Source organism: Petromyzon marinus, chromosome 4 (assembly GCF_048934315.1).
Source record: "Petromyzon marinus isolate PM22_M1 ecotype Great Lakes invasive population chromosome 4, UKy_Petmar_22M1.pri1.0, whole genome shotgun sequence".
NCBI classification, from domain to species: domain Eukaryota; kingdom Metazoa; phylum Chordata; class Hyperoartia; order Petromyzontiformes; family Petromyzontidae; genus Petromyzon; species Petromyzon marinus.
The window spans coordinates 11939017-11962651 of NC_133670.1; the positions used below are offsets into that span (position 1 = coordinate 11939017).

The 23635-nt window shown below is 42.3% G+C and overlaps 1 protein-coding gene across 4 annotated transcripts; it reads right to left on the reverse strand.

The window, feature by feature from the left end:
- Positions 1-2893: 2893 nt before the first annotated feature.
- Positions 2894-18263, reverse strand: LOC116938716 (dynein axonemal heavy chain 7-like). Of its 4 annotated transcripts, XR_012930921.1 has the most exons (6): positions 17631-18263; positions 12643-13862; positions 10754-10959; positions 10106-10226; positions 7507-7708; positions 2894-7186 (listed from the first exon to the last, which is right to left on the reverse strand). XR_012930921.1 is itself a non-coding variant. In XM_032946237.2 (5 exons), exons 3-5 carry the CDS (start codon positions 10276-10278, stop codon positions 6971-6973), a joined length of 591 nt encoding a protein of 196 aa, XP_032802128.2. In that variant the 5' UTR covers positions 10279-10959; positions 12643-13862; positions 17631-18256; the 3' UTR covers positions 2894-6970. The 4 variants fall into 4 exon arrangements, 3 of the variants coding, with proteins under 3 accessions (XP_032802128.2, XP_075912726.1, XP_032802129.2); XM_032946237.2 differs by having other exon boundaries at positions 10106-10959; positions 17631-18256; XM_032946238.2 differs by lacking the exons at positions 2894-7186; positions 7507-7708 and having other exon boundaries at positions 7773-10226.
- Positions 18264-23635: the final 5372 nt, after the last annotated feature.

Sequence of the window (23635 nt, forward strand, 5' to 3'; positions counted from 1 at the left end):
TTCACCAGACTGTGAAGGAGGTCTACGTCCAGCAGTCAATACATATTACTCGTGGTTATTGAGCATAGATCTAAGATTAATAATTGCAATTATTTATCCTAACACTATTTTTTTTAAGTACTAATTTACAGCCCTGTATCCATATTACATAGGAAACTGGAGTATGCATAAGCATGAAGGAAATAATACTCAAGTGTTTTTGAAAGGACAACTACCTACTTGGTGTACTGCCAACTACAGGCCACCTAATAGCACCGTAGAGGTGTCGTGCACAATGTTGAATATTGCATGATCCAATAACCCGCCTTGCAGGCACTGTATTAAACGTGTGGACTAGTATGCCTGGCAAGACAATATTAAGGGATTCAGATTTTACATTCTCAGACTTCGACAGCCTGCTGCACGCTGGTGCATGGCATGGATATGGTGGCAAGCAGGCTCTCCTGCAGGAGCACCGTGTTCATGCTCTCTGCATAGCTTGCGGAGAACTTACGCCCAGCCACTTCATGGGCAGATTCTCAGGCAGCCTGTTCAGGACGTCCATAGCCACGCCGTCGGCTATTTCATATGGCATCCGGTTCGCGCCTCCACCACCTGCACTGGCTGGGCCTGCCCTGCACTGCTCGGCATTACAAAGCACGCGTGAGAATACAGAGGGTGAACGCGATCTGCCTCGTGCCTCAACCCAGCAGGCACATTATGAAACGGGCAATTGAATGCTGCAACTTTCTCAAGGATGATGACAGTGATCTTCTCCATCCTCATGTCATTTAAAATGCATTATTGTGTTGATTAAATGTTGTCCACACGTCCCTTGATGATTACTCAGCCCAGGTTTCCTAGCACGGCAATACAACGGTGTTGCGGGAATGGAGACGGGGACACTTTCACGAGGGCCATTCATGGTGACCCAGATTTACATGAGAGTTGTTGCATTTTGTTTTGAACCCATTGTGGGATCTTCTGTCCATAATTAATTGAAAAAAATCAATATGTATACATATCCGCACATTTCAATATATATTACAAAACCATACAAACCTCAATAAGAGCCTTGTCCTCCACGCTGGCGAGACTTTTGTGTCCGCGCTTGTCACCAAATGCTGTGGTTGTCACTAAGTGGATCATAGGTTTAGAATAGAATGCACCAGCCACAGTTATCTATATATGTACTGTATGCATTTATATAGAGCAATGCACAGTGGGTTTTTGCCTCTCGATTTGCCAAACTGCTCCAGGCATTCATTTGCCTGTCCCTGACTCACAGCGGACTACTACTAAATATGTAAGACCTATCTCTTGCCCAACCCAAGTAAATTCCCACTCAAGACACATGAACACTAACCACATCAGCCTGGAAAATAAAAAAGACAATGCATCTTCACTCACGAAGAATGTGTCTGATTAAAATACTACATTTTAAGCCATGTGAGAACCAATTGTCGTAAGATATTTCAAAAGAAACATTGTAGGAGAATAAAAAAAACAAATAAAATACTAAGATTAAGGTCTCGAAGGCAGCTTGTCACCAATATACAAATATTTTGTGAATCTTAACAAAAGGTTACATAATAGCTTAACATGAAAAGAGCATTGTGTGGACTACAAATTAAGTCTGCCTGAATGGATAAAATGCAATTACAAAGATAATTATTAACAAATAAATAGGCCAATTTACATATTACATGGTTAACCATGAACAAGTGCATCAAATCCTTCCAATGATTGCTAAGCCAGAATCCATCTTCTCGGTTGAAATTGTCTCTGTGTTTGTATATGTGGATAGCCTCATGAACAAATCTCTCATGGTAGCCAGATGGCTTGCAAAGAACCTCTGTCTTGGAGAAGTCAATGTCATGTGAGCCTACTGAATTATAAGAGTGATCTGCCACGGCTGAGGTGTTGGTCCTACCGTGTTTAAGGTCTGCTTTGTGTTCACGAATGCGGTCCGAGACGTCGTTTGGTTTCTCCAATGTAACTACTACCACAGAGGCAACTTAGTTTGTAGACACCAGGGTACTGTACGTCCGGAATCACATCTTTTACAGACGGAACCAGATCACGGATTTTATGTAATGTGTTGAAACGGACCTGGATCTTGTGTTTATTCAAGATTTTGGAGATCTTTTTAAACACGGTAGGACCAACACCTCTGCCGTGGCAGATCACTGTTATAATTCAGTAGGCTCACATGACATTGACTTCTCCAAGACAGAGGTTCTTTGCAAGCCATCTGGCTACCATGAGAGATTCGTTCATGAGGCTATCCACATATACAAACACAGAGACAATTTCAACCGAGAAGATGGATTCTGGCTTAGCAATCATTGGAAGGATTTGATAAGCCATTTCGGGTCTTAATTGATTGTTCACGCTTACGGTGGCTTTCAGACAGCATACATTAATTTTTCGTCTCCCCCCTCCTCTTTTCTGAACATAGATGGACTTGTCCATCTAAACAAACTGTCAAATCGCTCTCTGTGGTGCTAACGTTTAAAAATAAATCAATACAAACCGCCACTTCTTTCAAATGTTCTTGCCGTTGGTTTTCACACCTGATGATGACTGCTTGCGTTGCAGTCGAAACGTCGTGAGAATTTTATTGTTTTATATATTTTTTCTTATTTTATTGTTTCCCTTCAACGTGACTTTACTGAAAGAACCAATAATATGAATCACTGCAGTCACGAAAGCTTTAAATAAAATTTTAAAACATGAACAAGTCGTTATTGAGTCGCACTCATGATGATTTTCGCAATCTATCTTGTTCTAATAAATAATACCACCACTGCTATTTAGGCCATAATGTGCCTTTGTAGCCTCTCCTGCACGGTCATTCTCAATCGGCCAGCTGAAACAAATACTGAAATCCAATGAAAGGCACATAACTCTGTGGCATTTCTGCAATGGTTTATTGTACTTGGATACAAATCTTGGATACTGTGTGTTGTGGGATCCTGTGTGTGTGAATGCAGAGTAGGGAGCGCGAACCTGAAACAGAATGATGCTGTCAAACAGCAGGTTGGCCTGGGCTTTGCTTATATCGGCGTGAGCATTCATTACAAAGATATCAGGAACAGGATTAATAGGCAGTGTCTTTATGTATTCCACTTAGCTGCTGGATTAAAATCACAAAAAGAAGAGTCAAATATATCACACTTTTGAGACACGTAAATGTATCAGTCAGCAAGGAGTACATGTTTTGCCCATGGCCCTCAAATAAAAAAAAAACTCCATTAAAATTTAAAAAGTCCTTATGAGCCAACGACAAATGATTGTACAAATTATACATAGTTGTTTCGATTACCGTAATACTGCACATTTGACTAGTTCAGCTTTTTTGGTGAAGCACTGCTCTAATCTCCAAATTGATTTTAAGGATTGTAAATGTATTTGTTGGAAATATCAGCAGGCTCTTCACTTTAAATCCGCTCGAATTAAATATTTTGTTTAAATCATTAGCAACAGGCAATTCATCCAGAAAAAAAACATAAGACTGTTGGTTACCTGCATGTCAAAACAAAATAATGAACGAGAGGAAAGCGAGTTTGTTGTGTAGCGCAGCAGTTTTCAATCTGTGGTCCGCTGACCCCTGGTGGTCCGCAAGGCTACTACGTGGGTCCTCAGAAAATAAGAAATAATAATATCCTCCCCAAGGAAATGTACAGTTTCAAATAACTACTGCAGTAACATGTGGTGGTTCGCAACATGTTTGGAGGTTGAAAAGGGGTCCGTACACTCGAAAAGGTTGGGTACCGCTGATGTAGAGTTTATGGTGAATTCCAGTAGAACAGATTCATAGAATGGGACATAGAACTTGATATCACAATTTAACATAGGCATAATTTTCTCTTTCGTATTTTCTAAACTTCTACACAGCAGGTCCGTGCATTGACGAAGACAGCCCATTTCACTGCAGTGTCTAACATGTCTGCACTGTCCTTGTAATCCGATTATAATTAAATTACCAATATGTTTTGTAAACGAATTTGTGAATGTAGAAGTACATATATAAGGCAGGTAAAAATCTACCTGCACAGGTTAGGTCACAGGGATGTCGCCACAATTATTCACACTGGAGAAAAGATGTGCACTTCATGCTTTAATTACAGCATTCTGTAATGCACAAATGATCACCAACAAAGTGTGATAATTATACATGGAACAAAACTTCATGGCTATAGTGTTCTTAGTTTCATGGCATTTAAAAACGAACATGGCAAGGGTATTAAATTAAACAGGCCACTAATTGCAGACAGTGTTCAAGTCAATCGGTGAAAATCACTATTTTGCTGAAAGCTTTTACTGAAGTAATTACACACGATAATGACGTATCCTGGGGTCATGACGTTAGCCATTTAAATTAAAATCACAGCCGCAGACATACTAAATCTTCATATCAAGATAATGGACTGAATTAGTAGTGTGGGAAAAGTGTGAATGTAATATTGAATGAAAAGTGAGATTTGGATGTAATGAACTTACTGCCCCTTTTGTGTGAAAGTGAACGTGCGTGTAAGCATGCAAGTGTATGTGCTTGGGTGGCATAGGGGTAAACGCACTGTGCAGGGGTCCTAGTGACTGGTTCGATTCCTAAAAATGTAAACCTTTGAAACATGGGGCACTGTGTGAACTAGTTCTCATAGGTGGCTTTGACACAATATGAATCCCTTGTCAGAGTTCTGGGATGTTCGATGTTAAGAGCACGGATGTTATGAGATTAACGTGCCTTAAAGCCCAGTCACAGTAATACACACGGTAGCGTCTCACAATTGTACAGACAATTGTACAGTTTGTCTGCAAATTAATTTGTGAAAGTATTTTTAACCGTCACTGTACACTGCCTCCAGTCAGCCTCAGACTATAATTGTATGCTGACATGTACTGTGACTCCCCACTATCTAATTAGAAGTTCCAGAATGAACCACGTAGCTAATAACCGAAAATTGAGCACAGCGTGAGATGTGTGATGGGTTCGTTGCTTCTTCAAGGTAAGAGAAAAGGCATGTATTTAATCAAATTACAAATGATCAGGGTGCTGCTGAAATTATGATTTTTGGAAGTTTTCACTGTCTGGCTAGGTGTGTCTTATACACCTGACCGTAATAAAGGTTTTTTTTGGGGTTAGATCGCGTAAATATATAAATGTGTCGTTAAACCCACCACCACCCGACACAGACAACTAGTAAGGGTTGTCACGTAGAACAGAACGTGGCTAATTCGTCACTAGTGCAGCACACCGGTGTGTTGGAGAGCCAAGCCACAACATTTACAATCTGAGTACGACGTTTCGCCAGTAATTACAACTAGCTTCATCAGGCAACAGCCAGATTTGTGGAGAAGTCCACCTGTTTCGTTCCAACCGAGGAGACTAAGCACCAAATCGACCAGATGGCACTGGTGCAATGCTTAGTCGAAAAGTAATCCTGGTTATGATCGACTTATTGAAGTAACAGTGGTTGTCTTGTGGAATGACTTCCCCACCACGGGAATGTGAAATTTCCACAACTGGCTCAGAACCACCAACAGAAGTGATGATGATTTCCTAGCACATATGGCATAGGAACACTTGACTTTTAGCATATTTTTTTTCATTTCGATAGCGTTTAAATGTAACTAACAAAGAGGATAACTGTCCATGAAAAAATATTAACCAAACATTTGAATAAAATAGACTGATGGAAATTCGTGGTGAAAATGGTGCCCACTTCTCCGAGCCAGCACTTGGGACTTCTCCGAGCCATCGATGGAAACAATGAAGAGGCTGAATTACCACGAGAGCAAGTACTGGTGCATGGGCTTCAGTGGCTGCTAGGTCGGTGATGCAGAATAAAATCACAGCAGCGTACCCTGCCACGGGGGAGTACTGGCCTTGAACACAGGTCGATTTGGCGCTCAGTCTCCTCGGCTGCAGTCTGCTTCTCAGATACCTCGTCAGCGAGAAGCTGGGTTAGTGATGAGAAGCTGGGTTAGTGATGAGAGATGATTACTATCACTAACCCAGCTTCTCTCTACCTTCCATCTATTACCTGTGCCCAACTCCCCCGTCCCTCCCTCCTTGCCTCCCCCCCTTTCTTCCTTCTCTAGCTCCGCCCACTTACCCCCTGGGGTTGAGCCCACCAAAACCCTTTATAAGCTCTTGTTGTTAGCAGAGCTTTCTCCTAAATCATCAGTTATCCTGCTGTATCGGTTCCGCCTGATGACGGTCGCTTGTGCTGCGATCGAAACGTCGTGATTTGGTTTATTTTATTTCTACCTACGTGACTTTACCGAAAGAACCAAAGAGTATGGGGTTCAGAATTGACTGCATATTTTGAAAACAAGCCACATATGCACAGGTCCTCTAAATTTCACAGTTGTGTGATATCCCATTACCAGCACTGTGGGCTATGGAGACCTCCCATGAGTGTGAATCATTGCACAAGTTCTGAAGCCAATGAGTTCTTCTTTTAATCAAATGCGGGGGGTTGCACGATTCACACTCTTAACATGCCAGCTGCATGGTAATTCAAGGCACCATTAGCAAGAGACTATATCTGCATACCAAATAGCTCTCAGCGGCAATTGATGAACGATATCTGATGTACTACTTAAAATAGATTTATGGAAAAAAATATAAACCCTAGATTATATTGAAATACCCAATGAGTATGCTTGAATGGTGTGTTATTTTTTAAATATTTTTTTGTTTCATATTTGTAGTGCATCCTTTAGTTTCAATTATATACATTACTAAACAATACATGTGAGTTTGTGTGCATGTACATGTGTATGTAAACCGAGCAACGTGGGTTTGACTCCTGTGCATGATGGTTAATACCAGTAGCGATGGGCATTATAAATCTGGCCTGGGCTGACCTTTTGGTCAACGCATCATAAAATTAGTACCTGCTGAGGTGGATCACCATTTCTATTGTGGAGAATAAGATAGTCCTTTTGTGTGCTTTTTACGAGCACTTGCCCTTGCAGTTTAAAAGCCCATATGGGGGATCTTTGTCTTTGTTGGTGTGGTGTTTAGTTGGTGTGGTGTGCACACAAAAAACACGAGTACACGTGAAACATTTTTGGGGGCGCCCGTGGCGCTGCTTGCATGCCTCTTGTTGTTAGCGTTCTGTAGATTGAGTGCCTGTTTCTGCGCCTCCATATCTGGCCTCTCACGGGCCACTGTGATGCTCAACAGCTGGTCCTGCAGCCCACGAAATGTTATCATAAAGTTCACTAGCATCACCTGTGCCACACGGACAGTAGCAACGTTTCATTCACACTTGATGAGAAAGGTAGATGAGAATTATAACCAAACCAAATAACTGAACCAATGTAGCAAATTAGATGCCTGCCTTAACATGGAATCGCATGGAGACAGAAACTGGCATGTAATCACTATTAGGCAGGGAAGGCACAAGTAAACATTTGTTTAAATCTAAGGCATTAACATGTGAAAAACAATTCAATTAAGTGACGTTTGTCTCTGCAGTGTGTTGCTGCTGCTGGGCGCACACGTCTGACCTGGGCAGACGTTTCGAGCAGGTCGTGTGGGTTACTCAGGTTGGTGGTGATGTAGAAGCGAAAGTCAGCCACGTACTCAATGGTGGCGTCACCAAAGGCGCACACGCACACACTGCCACCGTGCCGGAACGTCTGCTTCAGCAGTAACGACTCCAGCACGGGATCCAGCTGCTCACCCTCATTCTCCAATAACGCCGGTGGGCTACGCAGCCACACGCACACACACACACGTGTCAAGTGGGTTGATGCATCAGCTGCTATGCTGCTATTAAATACAATGGTAGCAAATAGAGGTGTAATGAAGCATCAATTAAGATTTCTTCTTATGCTGACGATACATGCATCAAATCGTGCATACTAAGAATGATTATGTATTTGTATACATTGTGTGTGTTAGGTTAATGTGGCTCCTACTGCTGCTGGAAATAAGCTTTTGTTTGTATGTTGAACTTCTTTTGCACCATATATTACAACCGTGCTAATCAGAGGAAAATAATTGATATATATCCGATTCTTGAATCGAATCGTAACCCCGAATTGACAATTCATGTATTTGCTAAGGTTGATCATCAGTGGCCAGCGATGTGCATAGCTACATAACGGTGAAATTATATAGTACAGGTCAGGCGGGCAGTGAAAAATTGAAGCCTGCTTTCTTTCTCTAGGCCATATAAATATGATTATAATTGATCAACTGGTTTACAAAATTCTGTCACTAGCGGGTAAAATTAAGTTGCTCATTAAATTGCTCCCTTCTGGCTCGAGAATTGTGAAGCATGTCATCCAGGCAAGATTCTAAATTAGTTGATCTTAAATTTTGATTTAAAGCTTTCGTGACTGCAGTAATTCATATTCTTAGCTCTTTCGGTAAAGTCACGTTGAAGGGAAACAATAAAAATATATATAAAACAATAAAAATTCTCACGACGTTTCGACCATAACACAAACGGTCGTCAGCAGGTGTGTCGGTTTGCATCAATTTATTTATTTATTTTAAAACAGTTTCAACACATTACATAAAATCCGTGATCTGGTTCCGTCTGTAAAAGATGTGATTCCGGACATACAGTACCCTGGTGTCTACAAACTAAGTTGCCTCTGTGGTAGTAGTTACATTGGAGAAACCAAACGCCATGTCTCGGACCGCATTCGTGAACACAAAGCAGACCTTAAACACGGTAGGTCCAACACCTCGGCCGTGGCAGATCATTGTTATAATTCAGTAGGCTCACATGACATTGACTTTTCCAAGACAGAAGTTCTTTGTAAGCCATCTGGCTACCATGAGAGATTCGTTCATGAGGCTATCCACATATACAAGCATAGAGACAATTTCAACCGAGAAGATGGATTCTGGCTTAGCAATCATTGGAAAGATTTGATTAACCATTTCAGGTCTTAATTGATTGTTCATGCTTACAGTGGCTTTCAGACAGCATACATTAATTTTTCGTCTCCCCCCTCCTCTTTTCAGAACATAGATGGACTAGTCCTTCTAAACAAACTGCCAAATCGCTGTGCGTGGCGCTGACGTTTTTAAATAAATAAATAAACACACCGTTTAAAAATCAATTAATGCAAACCGACACACCTGATGACGACCGTTTGTGTTATGGTCAAAACGTCGTGAGAATTTTTATTGTTTTATATATGTTTTACTATTTTATTGTTTCCCTTCAATGTGACTTTACCGAAAGAGCTAAGAATATAGTTGATCTTATTTACAATATCACTATCAATTATTAAAAGAGCTTGCTTATTGATGCAGGAGCATAAGCTACTGACCTGACTATGACACCGTTATTCGTGGAGAAACTGTGAAGAAGGCAGGCCAGCGATATCCCATTCTCTTATTCTCACAGGGTCAGCAAGTGTACGTACGTTTCAGAGAGCAATTGTTGGAGCATGGAATCGGTCGGTCCTTACAAATCTGCATCCACTGTGCAATTTGCACCGGAGAGCATTAATGACAAGTGAACTTCAAGGGAAGGAGCTCAGAAGTGGGTTTTAAATTGAGCATATTTCATTACTATTCTGAATAACACCAACATTTTTATAAAATAAATCTTTGAATCTTACTCTATTTAAAAATCCCCCAAAAATGACGAATCCATCACCAAATTTGCGATCATCATTTGTACGTGGGGCAGTGACATGGTGCATACATGTTCGCTGCTTTTTGCAGAGGCTTGCAATTTGAATCTGGCAGGTTGCCCGAGTTAATTATGTGGGTGTATAAACATAAAATGTGCTTATCTACTTCATAATGGATGTTAACGATCCTGTGATATTCGAATAGAGTTTGCAGTTGTCTGCCAGTGTAATGGTTACAAATTTAGCCAATAAAAAAACGAACTAGCCAATTAGTAAAAAAAAATAGCAATCGCCGACCCCATTGCGAAAAACTTCACAAGACTCACGAAAAAGAGTTTTGACACTCAGGGGTGCCTTTCCCCGGTAGACAAAGCTTAATCACAAAAAATAACAACTGTACAGTATAGCTATACGTGCGGCTGCCTTGGTCAGAAACAGGTCTGTCTGTCGCTGAAAGTGAAGCCGTCCGGATAGGCGATGTTGCCGGCGGAGATGAGGGCATCACCCGTAAGGTTGCCCCGTAGCTCGAGCGACTTTTGGGCAGCCTGGCTCCAGCGTGTCTTCTCCGCACCCATGGCCCCTGTCAGTACCTCCGCCCGCTGCAACTTTTTGCTGCACGTGGTGGACTGCGCACATCAATAGCACACAGAGAGTGCACCCCCCTCGGCAAGGGTGCATTTTGCATGGTCAGAGAGCCAGATATGCAGCTAAAGCATGTTGCTTATGCCCCTGTTCAAGCCCTGCTTATGCCCCTGTTCAAGCCCTGCTTGAACACTTTTCTCCCGTGCATATTACTGTCCCTATGAATCATCTTTATACGCACTTCTATTATACGTTTCTCAATTCCCGCTGCGGTCTGTATCATTCTATCCTTCGTTGCCTGCCTGAATTAAAACATACTTTTAATTGGTATTTTTTTACATAATTTTTGCGATAGCGTCAGATGCTTTGTGAATGCAAATTCTCATAACTAAATTGTTTGCCATTATATGAATAGTAAGGATTGCAGTGCATTAAATTCACACGGCCAATTCATTATTGTGACTGGATGACAACATTACGAGTATGGCGCTACGCGATGCGTGATGCACTTGGCAATTGACGGTTCACTGCGGTGTGACTTTGGTGCTGCGTTGGTGTGTGGCGCCCCCACCTGGTCCTCCAGCTCAGCCGTGCGCCGTTTGGTCTCATTGAGTGAGGGCCTTGATGTCGGCCACCTTGGCCTGCACCTTGCGCTGTGGGTGCTGCTTGACGTGCAGACCAGCCCATGGCTCCCTCCAAGCTCTGCCTGCGCTTCTGCCAGCGTCTCTTGCTTCCCAGCCACCACCTTGAACGCCCGGGGCGACCACCTTGAACACCCTGCACCAGAGAGTGAACTATACTCGCAAGTAAACCGTGGGGAAGAGAGCAATACGCTTACGCGTGCATTGGAATCATTTGTCAGTTATAGCCTAAAGCAATCAATTATGGCACATATGGTGGTCAATTCATAATAGACCAGTGTTAGTCAATATAGATTTAAGTAATTGCTCTAAGGTTAGAATAATCAATGATAAGCTGGCCTAATCAATTACAACCTACGATAATAAAACATTGATATATGTGTAGTGGAATAAATAGGCGCATGGGGGTAACTGGTGAGATCGCGCAGGGGGGGCCAGGCCAGTAGGGGTCATATTGGGACAAACAGGTGCGATGGTTGGGACGAAGAGGTAACGATTGGGCCAATTAAGCTGGGGAGCCAGGGACGGCTGTGATTGGCTGGTGTTGTCAGAGCTGGAGTGGCGTCTTGAAGTCTGGCGAGGTCACAGGTGCACGGGCACGAGGAGCGCCGTTGGGACGCGGGTTAATTAATTAGGGAGTAATGAGAGCGGGGATAAATTGGGGAGACTCGAGGAGAAACGGGGAGTTGGAGTCGGGGGCTGGACGAGGCAGGACGTGGAGCAGCTGAAGAGAGAAGCAGCTAGCAGTGGAGAGAGCACAGTGATAGTGGAGAGCGGAGAGCAGAGAGAAGCAGCCAGCAGTGGAGAGAGCATAGTGATAGTGGAGAGCAGAGAGAAGCAGCCAGCAGTGGAGAGAGCACGGTGAGAACGGAGAGTGGGGAGCAGAGACAAAGCAGTTAGCAGTGGAGAGAGCACAGTGAGAGCGGAGAGCAGAGACGAAGCAGCCAGCAGTAGAGAGAGCACGGTGAGAGCGGAGAGCAGAGACGAAGCAGCCAGCAGTGGAGAGAGCACAGTGATAGCGGAGAGCAGAGACGAAGCAGCCAGCAGTGGAGAGAGCCCAGTGATAGCGGAGAGCAGAGACGAAGCAGCCAGCAGTGGAGAGAGCACAGTGATAGCGGAGAGCAGAGACGAAGCAGCCAGCAGTGGAGAGAGCACAGTGATAGCGGAGAGCAGAGACGAAGCAGCCAGCAGTGGGGGAAGCACAGAGATAGCGGAGCTGACGGAGAAGTGGAGATTGGAGAGACAAAGGTGGCGAGCGAGTCGAGTGAGGAACGGCGAGTGAGCTGTGACAACAAGGGAACTGTGGAGCATTGAGGACATGTGGAGAAATAAAGTGGTGTTGGAAGAAAGACAAGTTGTCCGAGTGAAATCAACCACTACATATGCAATAAATCAATATTTTGGAAAAAGTGAGAACATAAAAAATAAAAAGTGAGAACATAAAAAATAATTTGTTGATAGTACGACGTATATTTTTTTCTAAAAGCATTACATTTTTATCTAGATGGTTATTAAATTCGTGACTATCATAAACAGGCCACAGGTTTGTATGATTATCACAATTATGAAATGAATAACAGCATAACTCAAAATTAGTCACAGGTCATAGCTTTACAGCCGACTCAATCCACTTTGTCCCTATGCAAATTCTCCCTCTCGCCACCAACCCAGCATCTCTGTGCAATATTTTGGGAAATATTTTACCCACTTAACAGACCTTTAGCTGCCATTGACACATATCGGAACATTGCCTGGGGCCAAAATCTGTGTTGGTAATGTACTAGATGTGACAGGTGCGGGGATGTTCTCTTTGCCGTACTCATGAAGGAATCGAATGTCACCCAGCAGCTGCTTCGTCGGCTCCCACAGGTCCTCAATCTCCTTGCCAGAGCCCGACGTGGTCTGGAACACGGTCAGGCTTCACACAACTCAGGATGCAGATAAACGAAAACTTTTTTTATTTTACCCAGGTAAGGCCCACTGAGCTATATATAGCTATTATCAGAAATGACCTGACCACAAATGATAGCTCAATCCAAGTGGCTTATTGTGTGAAAGTTTATCGTAGGCAAATACTCTAAAATCACGTTTCTAAATGTGGAGGTAAAAACCGGAGGACCCGGAGAAAAATCAACACGACCACAGGGAAAACATGCCCAATCCAAATATACAAGCGTTAGGGTCGGGGATAGACCCTATGACGTCCTACATACAAGGCGAGGGAGTTAACATCTCTCCACCACGACACCCTTCCATGAGCTCCACGTAGGAGGTGGGAGTCACATAGTTGTGGCGCTGCTGCTGCTTAGCACGTAAATGATCCGGTAGCTCCATGGCAAACACGTGGAACGCATGGCACACATTCACGCAGATACTGCTGTGGCAGACCTGAGTGAATCAAGAACCATCTTGCCACCACCTGGAAGGCATCCTTCGGCCATGGCTGAATGAGCAGCAATGGGTGAGGTGGCAGAAAAAACAGGATTAGAAGGCATAGCTAACCCAAAAACGTCTTTAATGGAAAAATATTGGTCGCGAAAGCCTACGTGTTAAACAGGATTAGGTTTGGTTGCCACCTGAAAATGTACCATAATAAATAAATAAAACTACATTGCCACCACTATCTTAGCTACATTGGGTTTTCCAGAACAGAGAATTGCAAGGAAGCAAACATCCATTTATTAATGAGGGTAAATAGTCTGCATCTTTAATTACTGACTCAACAGCACTTAGTTGCTGACATTGTTCACGCCCATAATCGAGCACTTTGGAAGCAAGGTTTGGTGGATCACGTAGCTTTGTTACGCTACAAATGCACTGCCCCTAAATGGCTATGAGATAGCAGGATAGAAAATGTGCTCGTGAGCATGTTGTAGTCTCATGGACGCGTAGCTCTCCTTCACTGCGTTGAGCGGGGCTTGGCAGTCGGCCCTGGGCAGCGTCAGCAGGTCTGACACAGTGCCCTGTCCACGGGCACCACACCCATGTGCGATGGGCAGAATGGGATGATAGCGTTCGCAGCTTCAGCCTTCAAAAGTACTGAAGAACATGAATGCAAAGCTTTCTATAAATATGTGCAATGGCTTATGGAATCTTGATCCTATATAATTAATATTACAAAGTCAGTTAAACGTGGCATTCATTGTTCCCGCCTCTTTGTTGAAATATCGTGTATCTTTATTATTTTGTAGCATTTTCAACATTTGAATGTGTAACTTTTTGCTGGAGAGGACAACAACAAATGAGTGGCTCCTGAAGCAATAAGAACTAATTAAAATATTGATTTGAAGCTTTCGTGACTTCAGGAATCCATACTCTATGGTTCTTTCGGTAAAGTCACTTGGTAGAAATAGGCTGATGACGACCGCTTGTGTTGCGATCGAAACGTCGTGATTTGTTTGATTTTGTTTCTAACTACGTGACTTTACCGAAAGAACCAAAGAGTAACTAATTAAAATCCCTAAATCTGAACGTGTTCAATATATACACAAGTTACGAAGGTAATTAATATAGAGCATAAGCTTTACGAACTTAAATTAGTTTCGTAAAATATTTCAAGGCAATATCCCATAAAATAAATGTGTTATAAATGAGGGTGGCAAATCATGAGTATGAATGCACAAGTACAAAAGCACAAGTGAAATATCTAAAACAAAATAATGCAAGTGGTTCACAGTGTCCTTGTGGGACCAGTGCTGAACTTGGAAGAGAGGAATGTCGTTTGCCAGGAACTTGGGCAGGTTGACATCAATGATAGAGCGTATTAATAGGATATCCTCATCTTCCTCTGGGTATTTCAGGTAGAAAATTGAGCACACAGCTGAAGCATACTTGAACGATGCTTTTGTTTTAATATTAAAATGGTCTGCACAGCGTACTCACTGTCATTCAGAGTACACCACAATGGAGCCTCGTTCACAATGAATATACAATTATGCTCAAAATTTCTCGTCTTATCCTCTAGGTGTCTCCCCAACACGTGAAAGTGTAGCATGCACTCGAGTAGAAGACCTAATGATGCAAAACTTGCTTCTATCAGGTGAAGTCTCCCAAGCACAGAGCAAGTACTCTACGAGTGACTGTCCAACAACTTCATAGTATGTGAACAATCAAGCCAAGTGCCCTTCGGCGCTGCGCATTACGCATGAGTGCCCCACTGAATGGATGCTTGACCAGGGTAAAACCAAATAAATGAAACTGAAAAAACAAGAAACCTTGAGGCTGCCAGCAGCTACAAGCACGCTCTTGACGGCGCGCATGCCGTCGTTTTAGCGGTACTGTGAGGACAGCTGCTCCGAGCAGAAAGGGTACATGCCGACGATCTTAGCAGAGAGGGAACGTGCACGTTACAAACCGGCACGAGAAGAGTATGTTCTCAGAGATTAGCGCGTAGTCCGGCACTATCACGGCCATCGAGTGGAACAGGGCCTGAGAAGTTAGATTGCACACTTACACAGCTCCATGCAAAGCAAACCTAACTTTGTCATAGATAATTTCTATGAATTGTACAAATGTACATGTAGGACAAAATGTTCCAAACGGTAGTTTAAATTGCCTAACTTTTGCAATGTAATGGAAGTGTACGAAATTGCTGCATCTCTAGTGCAATAATGAAATGTTTCACAGCCATCAGGCTTCAAACGTCATGACAATTTACTTGAGACAGGCAAATAAAAGCAGTGAGGTGTCAAAAGTTAATGTTTTATAAAAGGGTTTTTCCCCCTTTTTTGGTACTGGCAAAGGAGGTCCAATGATGTAGATGCTTACCCCGAGCCCTCGTTACTTTGATAGTGCATTGTCTTTGAGCTGTATGCCTTTGGCGTCATCTGGTCTAGCACCAATTGAGACTAGGCTCTAAAGAAAGCCGTCTCTGGTGTGGACCAATCAGTTTCAAGGACAGTGCATCATATATTATCAGTGTTTTTTGTTTGTTTGCATTTTGACTGCAAGTATTGTGGTTAATGCAGACATGAATCCATGTAAAAAAGGTTTCAGTTTTGTTGCCAGAAAAAAGGGGGAAAAACCCTATTATATTTTGGAACTGGCAAAGGAGGTCCAATGAAGTTAATGTTTGTTGTTTTTTCTACTTCATTTCCCTACTTAACCAAGCACATGCCTAGAATATAGCACCACACTATGCAAGACACCGGAAAAGGAGGCAGTCACACCTTCAGATTATTAGCCAACTCAGAGCGTCCTGCTTCTTGATTATAAACACGGCACACGTGGGTTTCAGCTTGAGCTCTTGTCCCCTCAAAAACAAATGTGGTTCCCGTGTTGATTTGTTTGGCCACAACAGCGCAGTCGCCAGTCAGGGCACATACAGAGTTGAGGGAGTGTGTGTGTGTGATGTATGGACATTGAACTTCTTTTGCACCTTACGTAGCCAAATATGCTAATCGGTGGTGCGGGGCAGGGACAAAAAACTTAAACCCAAAAAGCAGTTTAAAAAGAACGTTAAGTTACAAACCCCGTGATTGCTTGCATACATGGAGTTACAATTTTTGATTGTATTCTTGGCTTTATCATGAAAATATATTGCCGGAACTCTAATTGAATGCACAAAAACACAAGTAAATCCATAGTGCATGGTACTGCTGCAATGTACAAGCCAAAAACTGCATTTCTGAAATGAAAACACAAAAGTATTTACATTGTGTACATATCGTGTGTATGGGTGCTTCTGAATTGTAAGGTTAAGGGAAATGTGTATCGAAATGACTGAGATGCAACGCCTCTTTAGATTTTCAGAATCTCCTGGGCCACACCTGACAGCACCTCCAGATTTATTCCACTGAACTCGTGAAAACAGGCCCAGGCTCCACACGACAGCAAGCCCTGATCATGTGAGATGTGCACAATAGGAACAAGACTAAAATGTATTCTGTATTGATTGGTTCTATTCAAAGAACGGTTCTATTATAATGTGTGGCCTTCTGTTGTTTTATTTATACCTAAAACATAATATGGAAATAAGGTCACTTTTTTTTACTCTTTCAAGAAAATACTAAAAACATGCAGTGTGTTAGTATGGAAGAAAGAGAACTGGCAGACAACTGTAGGCAGTGCATCAACATTGAAAGGCCTCTATCCTGAAATAGATGGAATATGCCTGCAGTGGTGTTGGCAGATCAGGACAATGTTCTCCGTCGTTTATGTGCCACCACAGGATGTCTTTAGTTCGTTGTCCTTCCCCCTGCACCTTCCAATTAGCATGGTTGGCTAGTTACAGTGTGAAAGAAGTTCAGCATTCATAAAACTTTAACTTCCCATTATCTATTTTGCAATGCATTTAGTCTACTCTTGGTTCAATTGTGTTTTTTTTCTGGACACCTTATTGTTGACCGTATGCTGGTCATACTTGCCTTGAAGAATTTGCCAAGGGTGATGTAATCGAGACCATTGGAGCAGTTAAACATGATACACTGCTTGGCCACTGCCTCGGCAAGGCCCTCGGTGGTCTCCGTTTTGCCAGTTTCAGCTGGGCCCTCTGAAGCACCGCCCAGATGTAGGCTCAACGTCCCAAACCAAGTCCTGTTGGCAATGCTTACGTGATAGCGAACTTAAAGTGAACCCTAACTATATGTTGCTAGTCGTGATAGGAGTGTATAGCACCAATACTTATTTTCAACGTGCATTCCCACTACAAAAACATGTACTACATTTCTTACATTTAAAAAAAATAACTCGTGCTTTACTCTATTTAAGACAGAACTTACTGCAACACGACAGTTACAGGAAGTATCGTAATTACAAAGCGCTCCCTTCAAAAGTGTTTGTGCTGTAGGGTGGAAACACTGCACCTACCAGTTAGCAGCGAACCGTGAGTGGAGTGATGACCAGACGTGAAGAGTTGCCGAGGTAATCATCATGGCCATAAGGCAGCTGGGCATAACTCACGTGTGTTGGAATTTGCTCCTTCTGCACACACTCATAAAATATGGTTTTATGGGCTTCTAAGTCAATAAGACATTAAAGAGATGTTTAATGGTAGTCAAGGACGTGGAACAGCAACACTTCAGTTACACAATTTGTCACTGCATTGAGGCTTGTGCTTGTTCCAAACAACAACATATAGTTACATGCAAAAATATATATTTAGATTTATCTCATAATGAAGTGTTAATGAGGTAGTGTTTTTGGTTTGTGCTTGTACATCACTGCCAGCCTAGTCCCTTAAATGTAACTGTTTATGCAGTTGTAATTATTTTTATAAGCAACAAACAAATTATAAATTGCAGTTGTTTCGTACACTGTTAAAGAGGGGGAAATCCCATACAAAGGGAATAACTCATTATTTATTGGCAATAATGTTAAGGTCTCCTAAAATTGCTCTTGGCATGATGTCCAGCAAAGAGGGGGCTGCTGTCGGTTGTGTGTGCAAATTGCCCCACTATCAGGGCTGTTTGCATTGAGTCACCGTCCAGTAGCAGCGGAGCTGGCTCAGCCACTGGAAGGTTTTTTTGTTTCTTGTCGTCCAGCTGGCACCGCACCAAGGTCGACAGAATGCGACACGTGGCGTGAATGTCCAACACCACCAGGGCACCCAGCGCCCCCAGCCCCAGGTGGGTGCCCTGGTGGTGCTCTGTGCCAGGTAATCATTCGTGGCCTAACCACAGGAGAATAATGAAAATGCCATTTTTGTATTTGGGATATCGTTTGATAGTTTTTTTAAACAAACATGGTCTGTTGTGTGGCAATGCTGATCTTTCAACATTATTTTTGAACTGCACTTACGAGATTGCAAATGTTACATTTTGACCAACAAAACCCTAGCAATAAGAGTAAACTATTCAACGTACTCAGGAATAACACTGCTTAAAAAGCCACATATAATAGGGGACATATCAGACAATGACCTTTCTCCATTCAAGTGCTGTGAAGAAGGCTCATTGCTTGAAACACCGCCTATTATATGTTTTCCTTTGAAGGCAGTGTTAGTTATGAATGTGTGTTAGTTATGAATGTGTGTTAGTTATGTGTTGAGTTTATTATTTTGTACTCGTGCACTACTGCCAATGCAGTGTCACCAAATCATTTGTCTCGTAATAGGAGTACATGAGCGGAATTGCATGATTATATTGCATGCTATGGGCATGTGATTTTAATCATCTCAATTAAGATTTTATTACAAGTCATTACGGTACTCCATTACTTAATATAAAAAGCACCTAAAATGAATGCTCCACTTGGCAATAATAAGCAAATGTGATTTCCACTCAGTTAAAATCTACACATGTTCCAATGATAATACATTTTAAGATTCTCCAAAATACCTAACCATCTGCAATTACTATGTCAACTGAAGTTGGAATTTTCAACTTCATAAGTCCACAATATTTCTCAAAAATATTAGAAAGTGAAAGGTATATGTGAAAAGTATATGCGCCAATAAAAGCGGTCTCACATTAGGACTGGCACGGATGGTCTGGTGGATCTGCTGGGTCCAATAGGCCTGAGACACACTCGCACCCAGTCGGTGCGTACCACCGCCGGGTACGCCCCCGTGACCACACGGATCACCTGACCACCTCAGCACGCTGAGCATGTTTGCATTCAGTGGGCTCAAAGGGCCACGTTTCGGTGAGATACACATTTTTTGGATGCCTTTAATTCCCTGAAGCCTATCATTCCTCGATAAATTTTCTACAATATTTTCTGTTTGTGGAACATTTACTCTCCACTCCTTACAAAGATCTTCTTTGAAAGATTTTATCTTATGTGTTTTCCATCCAATTCTCAACTTTCCACTTTTCTTATTTTTGCACTTCACACCAATAATGAAACAGGGGCCATATGGCTGGCTTTTGCATTCACATTCACAAATCAGCAAGGGAGTATTATATTTTTCAAACATGTAATAAAACTAGCGTTCCCTAATTAAATGCAAGGAGGCCGAGAAGAGAAATTAAACTACTGATCTATGAGGAACAAACTACCGAGTCTAATGGTCCAAACTTTAAGTTATAACTGTGACGGACCGTTTGTGCTCAGCAATTGGTGGCTACGGGACATCAATTTGTTGCCACAAAAATAATGTCCATATGTATCTCTTTTTTCCCATCCATTTGCTTTTAGACATTACACTTTTTTCACAAATGCAGAGGTGCCACGTTATTGCTCAAACCACGAGAGACATCACGGAACGGCAAGAATGGGCGAAATATTTATAGGGGTCACTTTGGACTGAGACATTTCTGACGTTGGGGGCCGTCCATAAATGACATCACGCTTGGGGGGGGGGGGTCAGCCATTTGTGACGATGTGTGACGAGGAGGGGGGGGTGAGATATGTGACGTCACATCAAAATGCGCAATTTTAAATAAATATAGACGACACGTTCTACTTAATTAAATCGATTTTTTTATATTTTCTCCTACAACATCAGAGTGCAGCGCCACGTTAAATACGCACTCCAATGACAATAGTTTAAAGCGATTAGAAGCATGTTTAATTTTTTTGGGGGGGGGGGCAGAGCTTTGTGACGTCGTATTTGAGGGGGGATCTGACTTTTTGTAACGCCGTGTGACGGGGAGGGAGGGGGGGTCAAAAATCGTCTAAAATCGCGTGACGTCATTTATGGACGGCCCTTTGTCCCCGGAGTGGACCATGATGGATTCTAGTAAGAGCAACCACTTCTCCACCTGACCACGGACCAGAGGAGTAGAGATGGCATCTCTACAAGCTCCACCTGCTCCTGCCTGCGCATGTGTGTTGTGTTCAGCTCTGCTGTGAACGTCACTTGTGAAGTGCCTTGAGGCACTTCTTCAAATGGAGCTGAACTCCGCAAACCAAACACAACGAGTCATATCCAAAAAAATGGTCCAACGGCTACCAATTTTACATGGGGACATTAGCACCGAAACAAATGAACAGTAAAAATGCAAATAATTTACGAAGGGAAATCTCAATGTGTCTCCACACTATTTTTTGTAAGGTTATGCATTGGGATGTTTAGCCAGTTTTATGAACGAGTGTTTGCCATGTAGCAGGAAACTGAATTATCAAGTCAGAAAGGGTTTTAGAATGCCATGTGAGGGGTAATACTCTAATTGCCATCTCCTGGCCACTTCATAGCCCCAGTTTAATTGCTCGTATATGTCAGGAGCTAAGATAAATCCTAACCTGGAAATTAACATTACACACGTCTAAGACTGAAGTACGTGTAGATAATGCTGTGTGTGGGTGAGTGGTTGACCAGGTGGGATCTGTGGTCTCAGGATACCCAGGACATCGTTGTTGGACAGAATGAATCAACGTGAAAAGAAGACATGCTTCTTCTCCAAGTACTGGCTGAGGCCTTTAAAATTAGCTCAAGAAGCTCATTGGACCTGGTCAGTTTTTGCTTGTCCTGGCTGACATAGTCACACAAACCAGTTAGGTGGAAAGTACAGTCAATAGCTATCACAACTTCAATAACATTAACATCTTCACTGTCATCTTCATAGCCAGGTTTATAACACAGGCTTGACCATAATTTTTTCACAAACCGTGTCATATTTAAAAAAACAAATGTTATTATTTGATATAGTACAGATACCTATTGGGTGTATTAACAATCTTCATATTAGTATTCACAGTTAATGATGATGCATTTTTATATGGGACAGTTGTTTTACTTCCAGTGTCACTCTACCTCCGTGCTGTTTAATCCTACATAGTTTCTTTCACAGTTTTAAATGGAGGGAGTCTTATGTCAGTCCTCCTTTAGACATATTGTGCCACACAGTATATGTTATGAACAAATAATTAGTATCTATATACTTTGACATATATCATGTTGCACCCACCTACTCATCTGCCATGAGTAAAATGCAACACTGCTGGCTTGCGTGCTTACATGGGCTATGTTGAAATACTTTTTTTAATCAGAAACCGCCTTATTAACAGATTTGTTTCCATCACATTGCAAAGTATCACCTGCACTGCTAGTATCATGGTGTCGCGCCATAAATCTCTAGCTCTGCTCTGACATTCTGGCATCTGGGCCATGATGTCAGCTGAGCTGGAGTTGGGTTACAAATTAAGCCACGTGGCCTGCACCTTAAGCCACTCATCCGGCACCTCCTGCGGCAGAAGCAGTGTGGCCTGGATCTCATTGATCGATGATAGGATGTGCGTGCCCGTCTCTCAGTATGGCAGCATCACAAACTTTTAAGGAACTCCACTCGACCATGATCTTATCCAGAGCCATCTCCATGGCGTACTTCTTGCTGGCCAGCTCACCCATGACACTCATGGCTTCCAGGTGGGGCCCTAGTTAATGCCCCCATAATTGGTCAGGCTTATGCTGTCGTAAGCTATGAGTGGCGTGCCTTGTGATGTTTGACATGGCTTTCCAGTTATGGGGTCTCAGCCCAGGATTGTACACCACCTAAAATAGAGGCAGCTACTCAATAAGTTACAAACATACGTGCATATAGACAATATAAATGGTCAATGGATTCCATTAGGCTTTCAAGACTAAATCTTAATTTAATTTGTAAGTGTTGATTTTGAAATCATTACTTAAATGCACTGTTATTGTGCACTAATCACTGTTTTCAAAGATTTCTAGACACCGTTTTTTTCAATATGTATTCTTGAGGATGCAGATAAACAACTGTGTTTTATTAATAACTTCAAATATTCAAAACGTATAGTTATGCTTTAGGCGATATTGATATTGTAGTAAAGTTAAGAATGAACGAGGCCTCGAGTTTAAATATTGTATCCCGACGTTACGTGTAGTAGTTTATTTTGAATTATCCTGTGAGCCAAGAAGTTCTTAAATCGGGTTTCATCAACAAAAAAACAACACCGCTTCTCCGTCATACGCGCAAGTCACAGTAAAAAAATAAATCAATAATGAACAATAACAGATTAGCGATATAAAGAAATAGATAGCAAATTATAATCGCAGTATAAACATTCTCCCTTTTAAAAATATATAATAAGTTAAACATAGATTATTATCAAATAGCACGCTGTATCTCTAAAAAACATACTAGTTTAAATCTGCCATGTGAATTGTAATGCAGATACGGCCTAAAACACGACGGCATTATATTTAGGAATAAAACAGCATCCACTTAAACAAACTTCGTGTAAACAACGCACATAAAGTGGTCGCTTACAAGCAATTAATATATCTCGTCTAACTCTTTGTACATTGGCAGCTGGGCTGGAATTCGCTTGAAATTAGTGATTTGAAGTGAGTGATGGACGGGAATGACTGCAGACCAAGCTTTGTGACAATATTGTTCCACAGACTAGGGGCAGCCACCGAAAACGCTCGTTCACCAAAACTTGTTTTCGATCTGGGAACGTTCAACAGAAGTAATGTTGAACTCCCAAGGTTAGGTCTGCCCTCCCGTCGTGTCAACTGATCCAAAAAAGATTGTGCCGAATTACCACTTCGAATATTGTAACTAAACAGAGCCTTCTGTGTTCGTGGAATGATGTTAATTTCGTTTTTATTTTTTTTGGACAAGTCACAATGATGGGTCTTATAAGGGACATCCAAAGAAAATATTAGAGCGGAATGATGCAGTCTCACGTCTAATGCCATGCACCATGGCTCTCATTGACACGGTAATGTGATGTTTCTTCAGATGAGTGATTGAAGCTTTTCCCAGATTATGCAGCACACGCCAGGCGTTTGCCACATCTTGCTCTACCCTGTCTGCAGGCAATCCCTGAAGTGGCCCCTTCATCAATCACTGATGCACACACAAGAGGGACTTCACCAATGGAATTCTAGACACTGAACACATGGTCGTCGACGACCTCACTGCTGCCTCCACAGACAGCCCAAGGGAGAGCAGGTGGTG

Bases quoted from the DNA above. Each gene is read 5' to 3' on its own strand.
- LOC116938716 (XM_032946237.2), bottom strand. From the start codon at position 10,278: ATGCACCCTTGCCGAGGGGGGTGCACTCTCTGTGTGCTATTGATGTGC. The intron at 7,709-10,105 runs GTGATGCCCTCA...GTGGCTGCGTAG, and splicing joins GCTACGGGGCAACCTTACGG to CCCACCGGCGTTATTGGAGA. The intron at 7,187-7,506 runs GTCAGACGTGTG...CGTGGGCTGCAG, and splicing joins TGCTCGAAACGTCTGCCCAG to GACCAGCTGTTGAGCATCAC.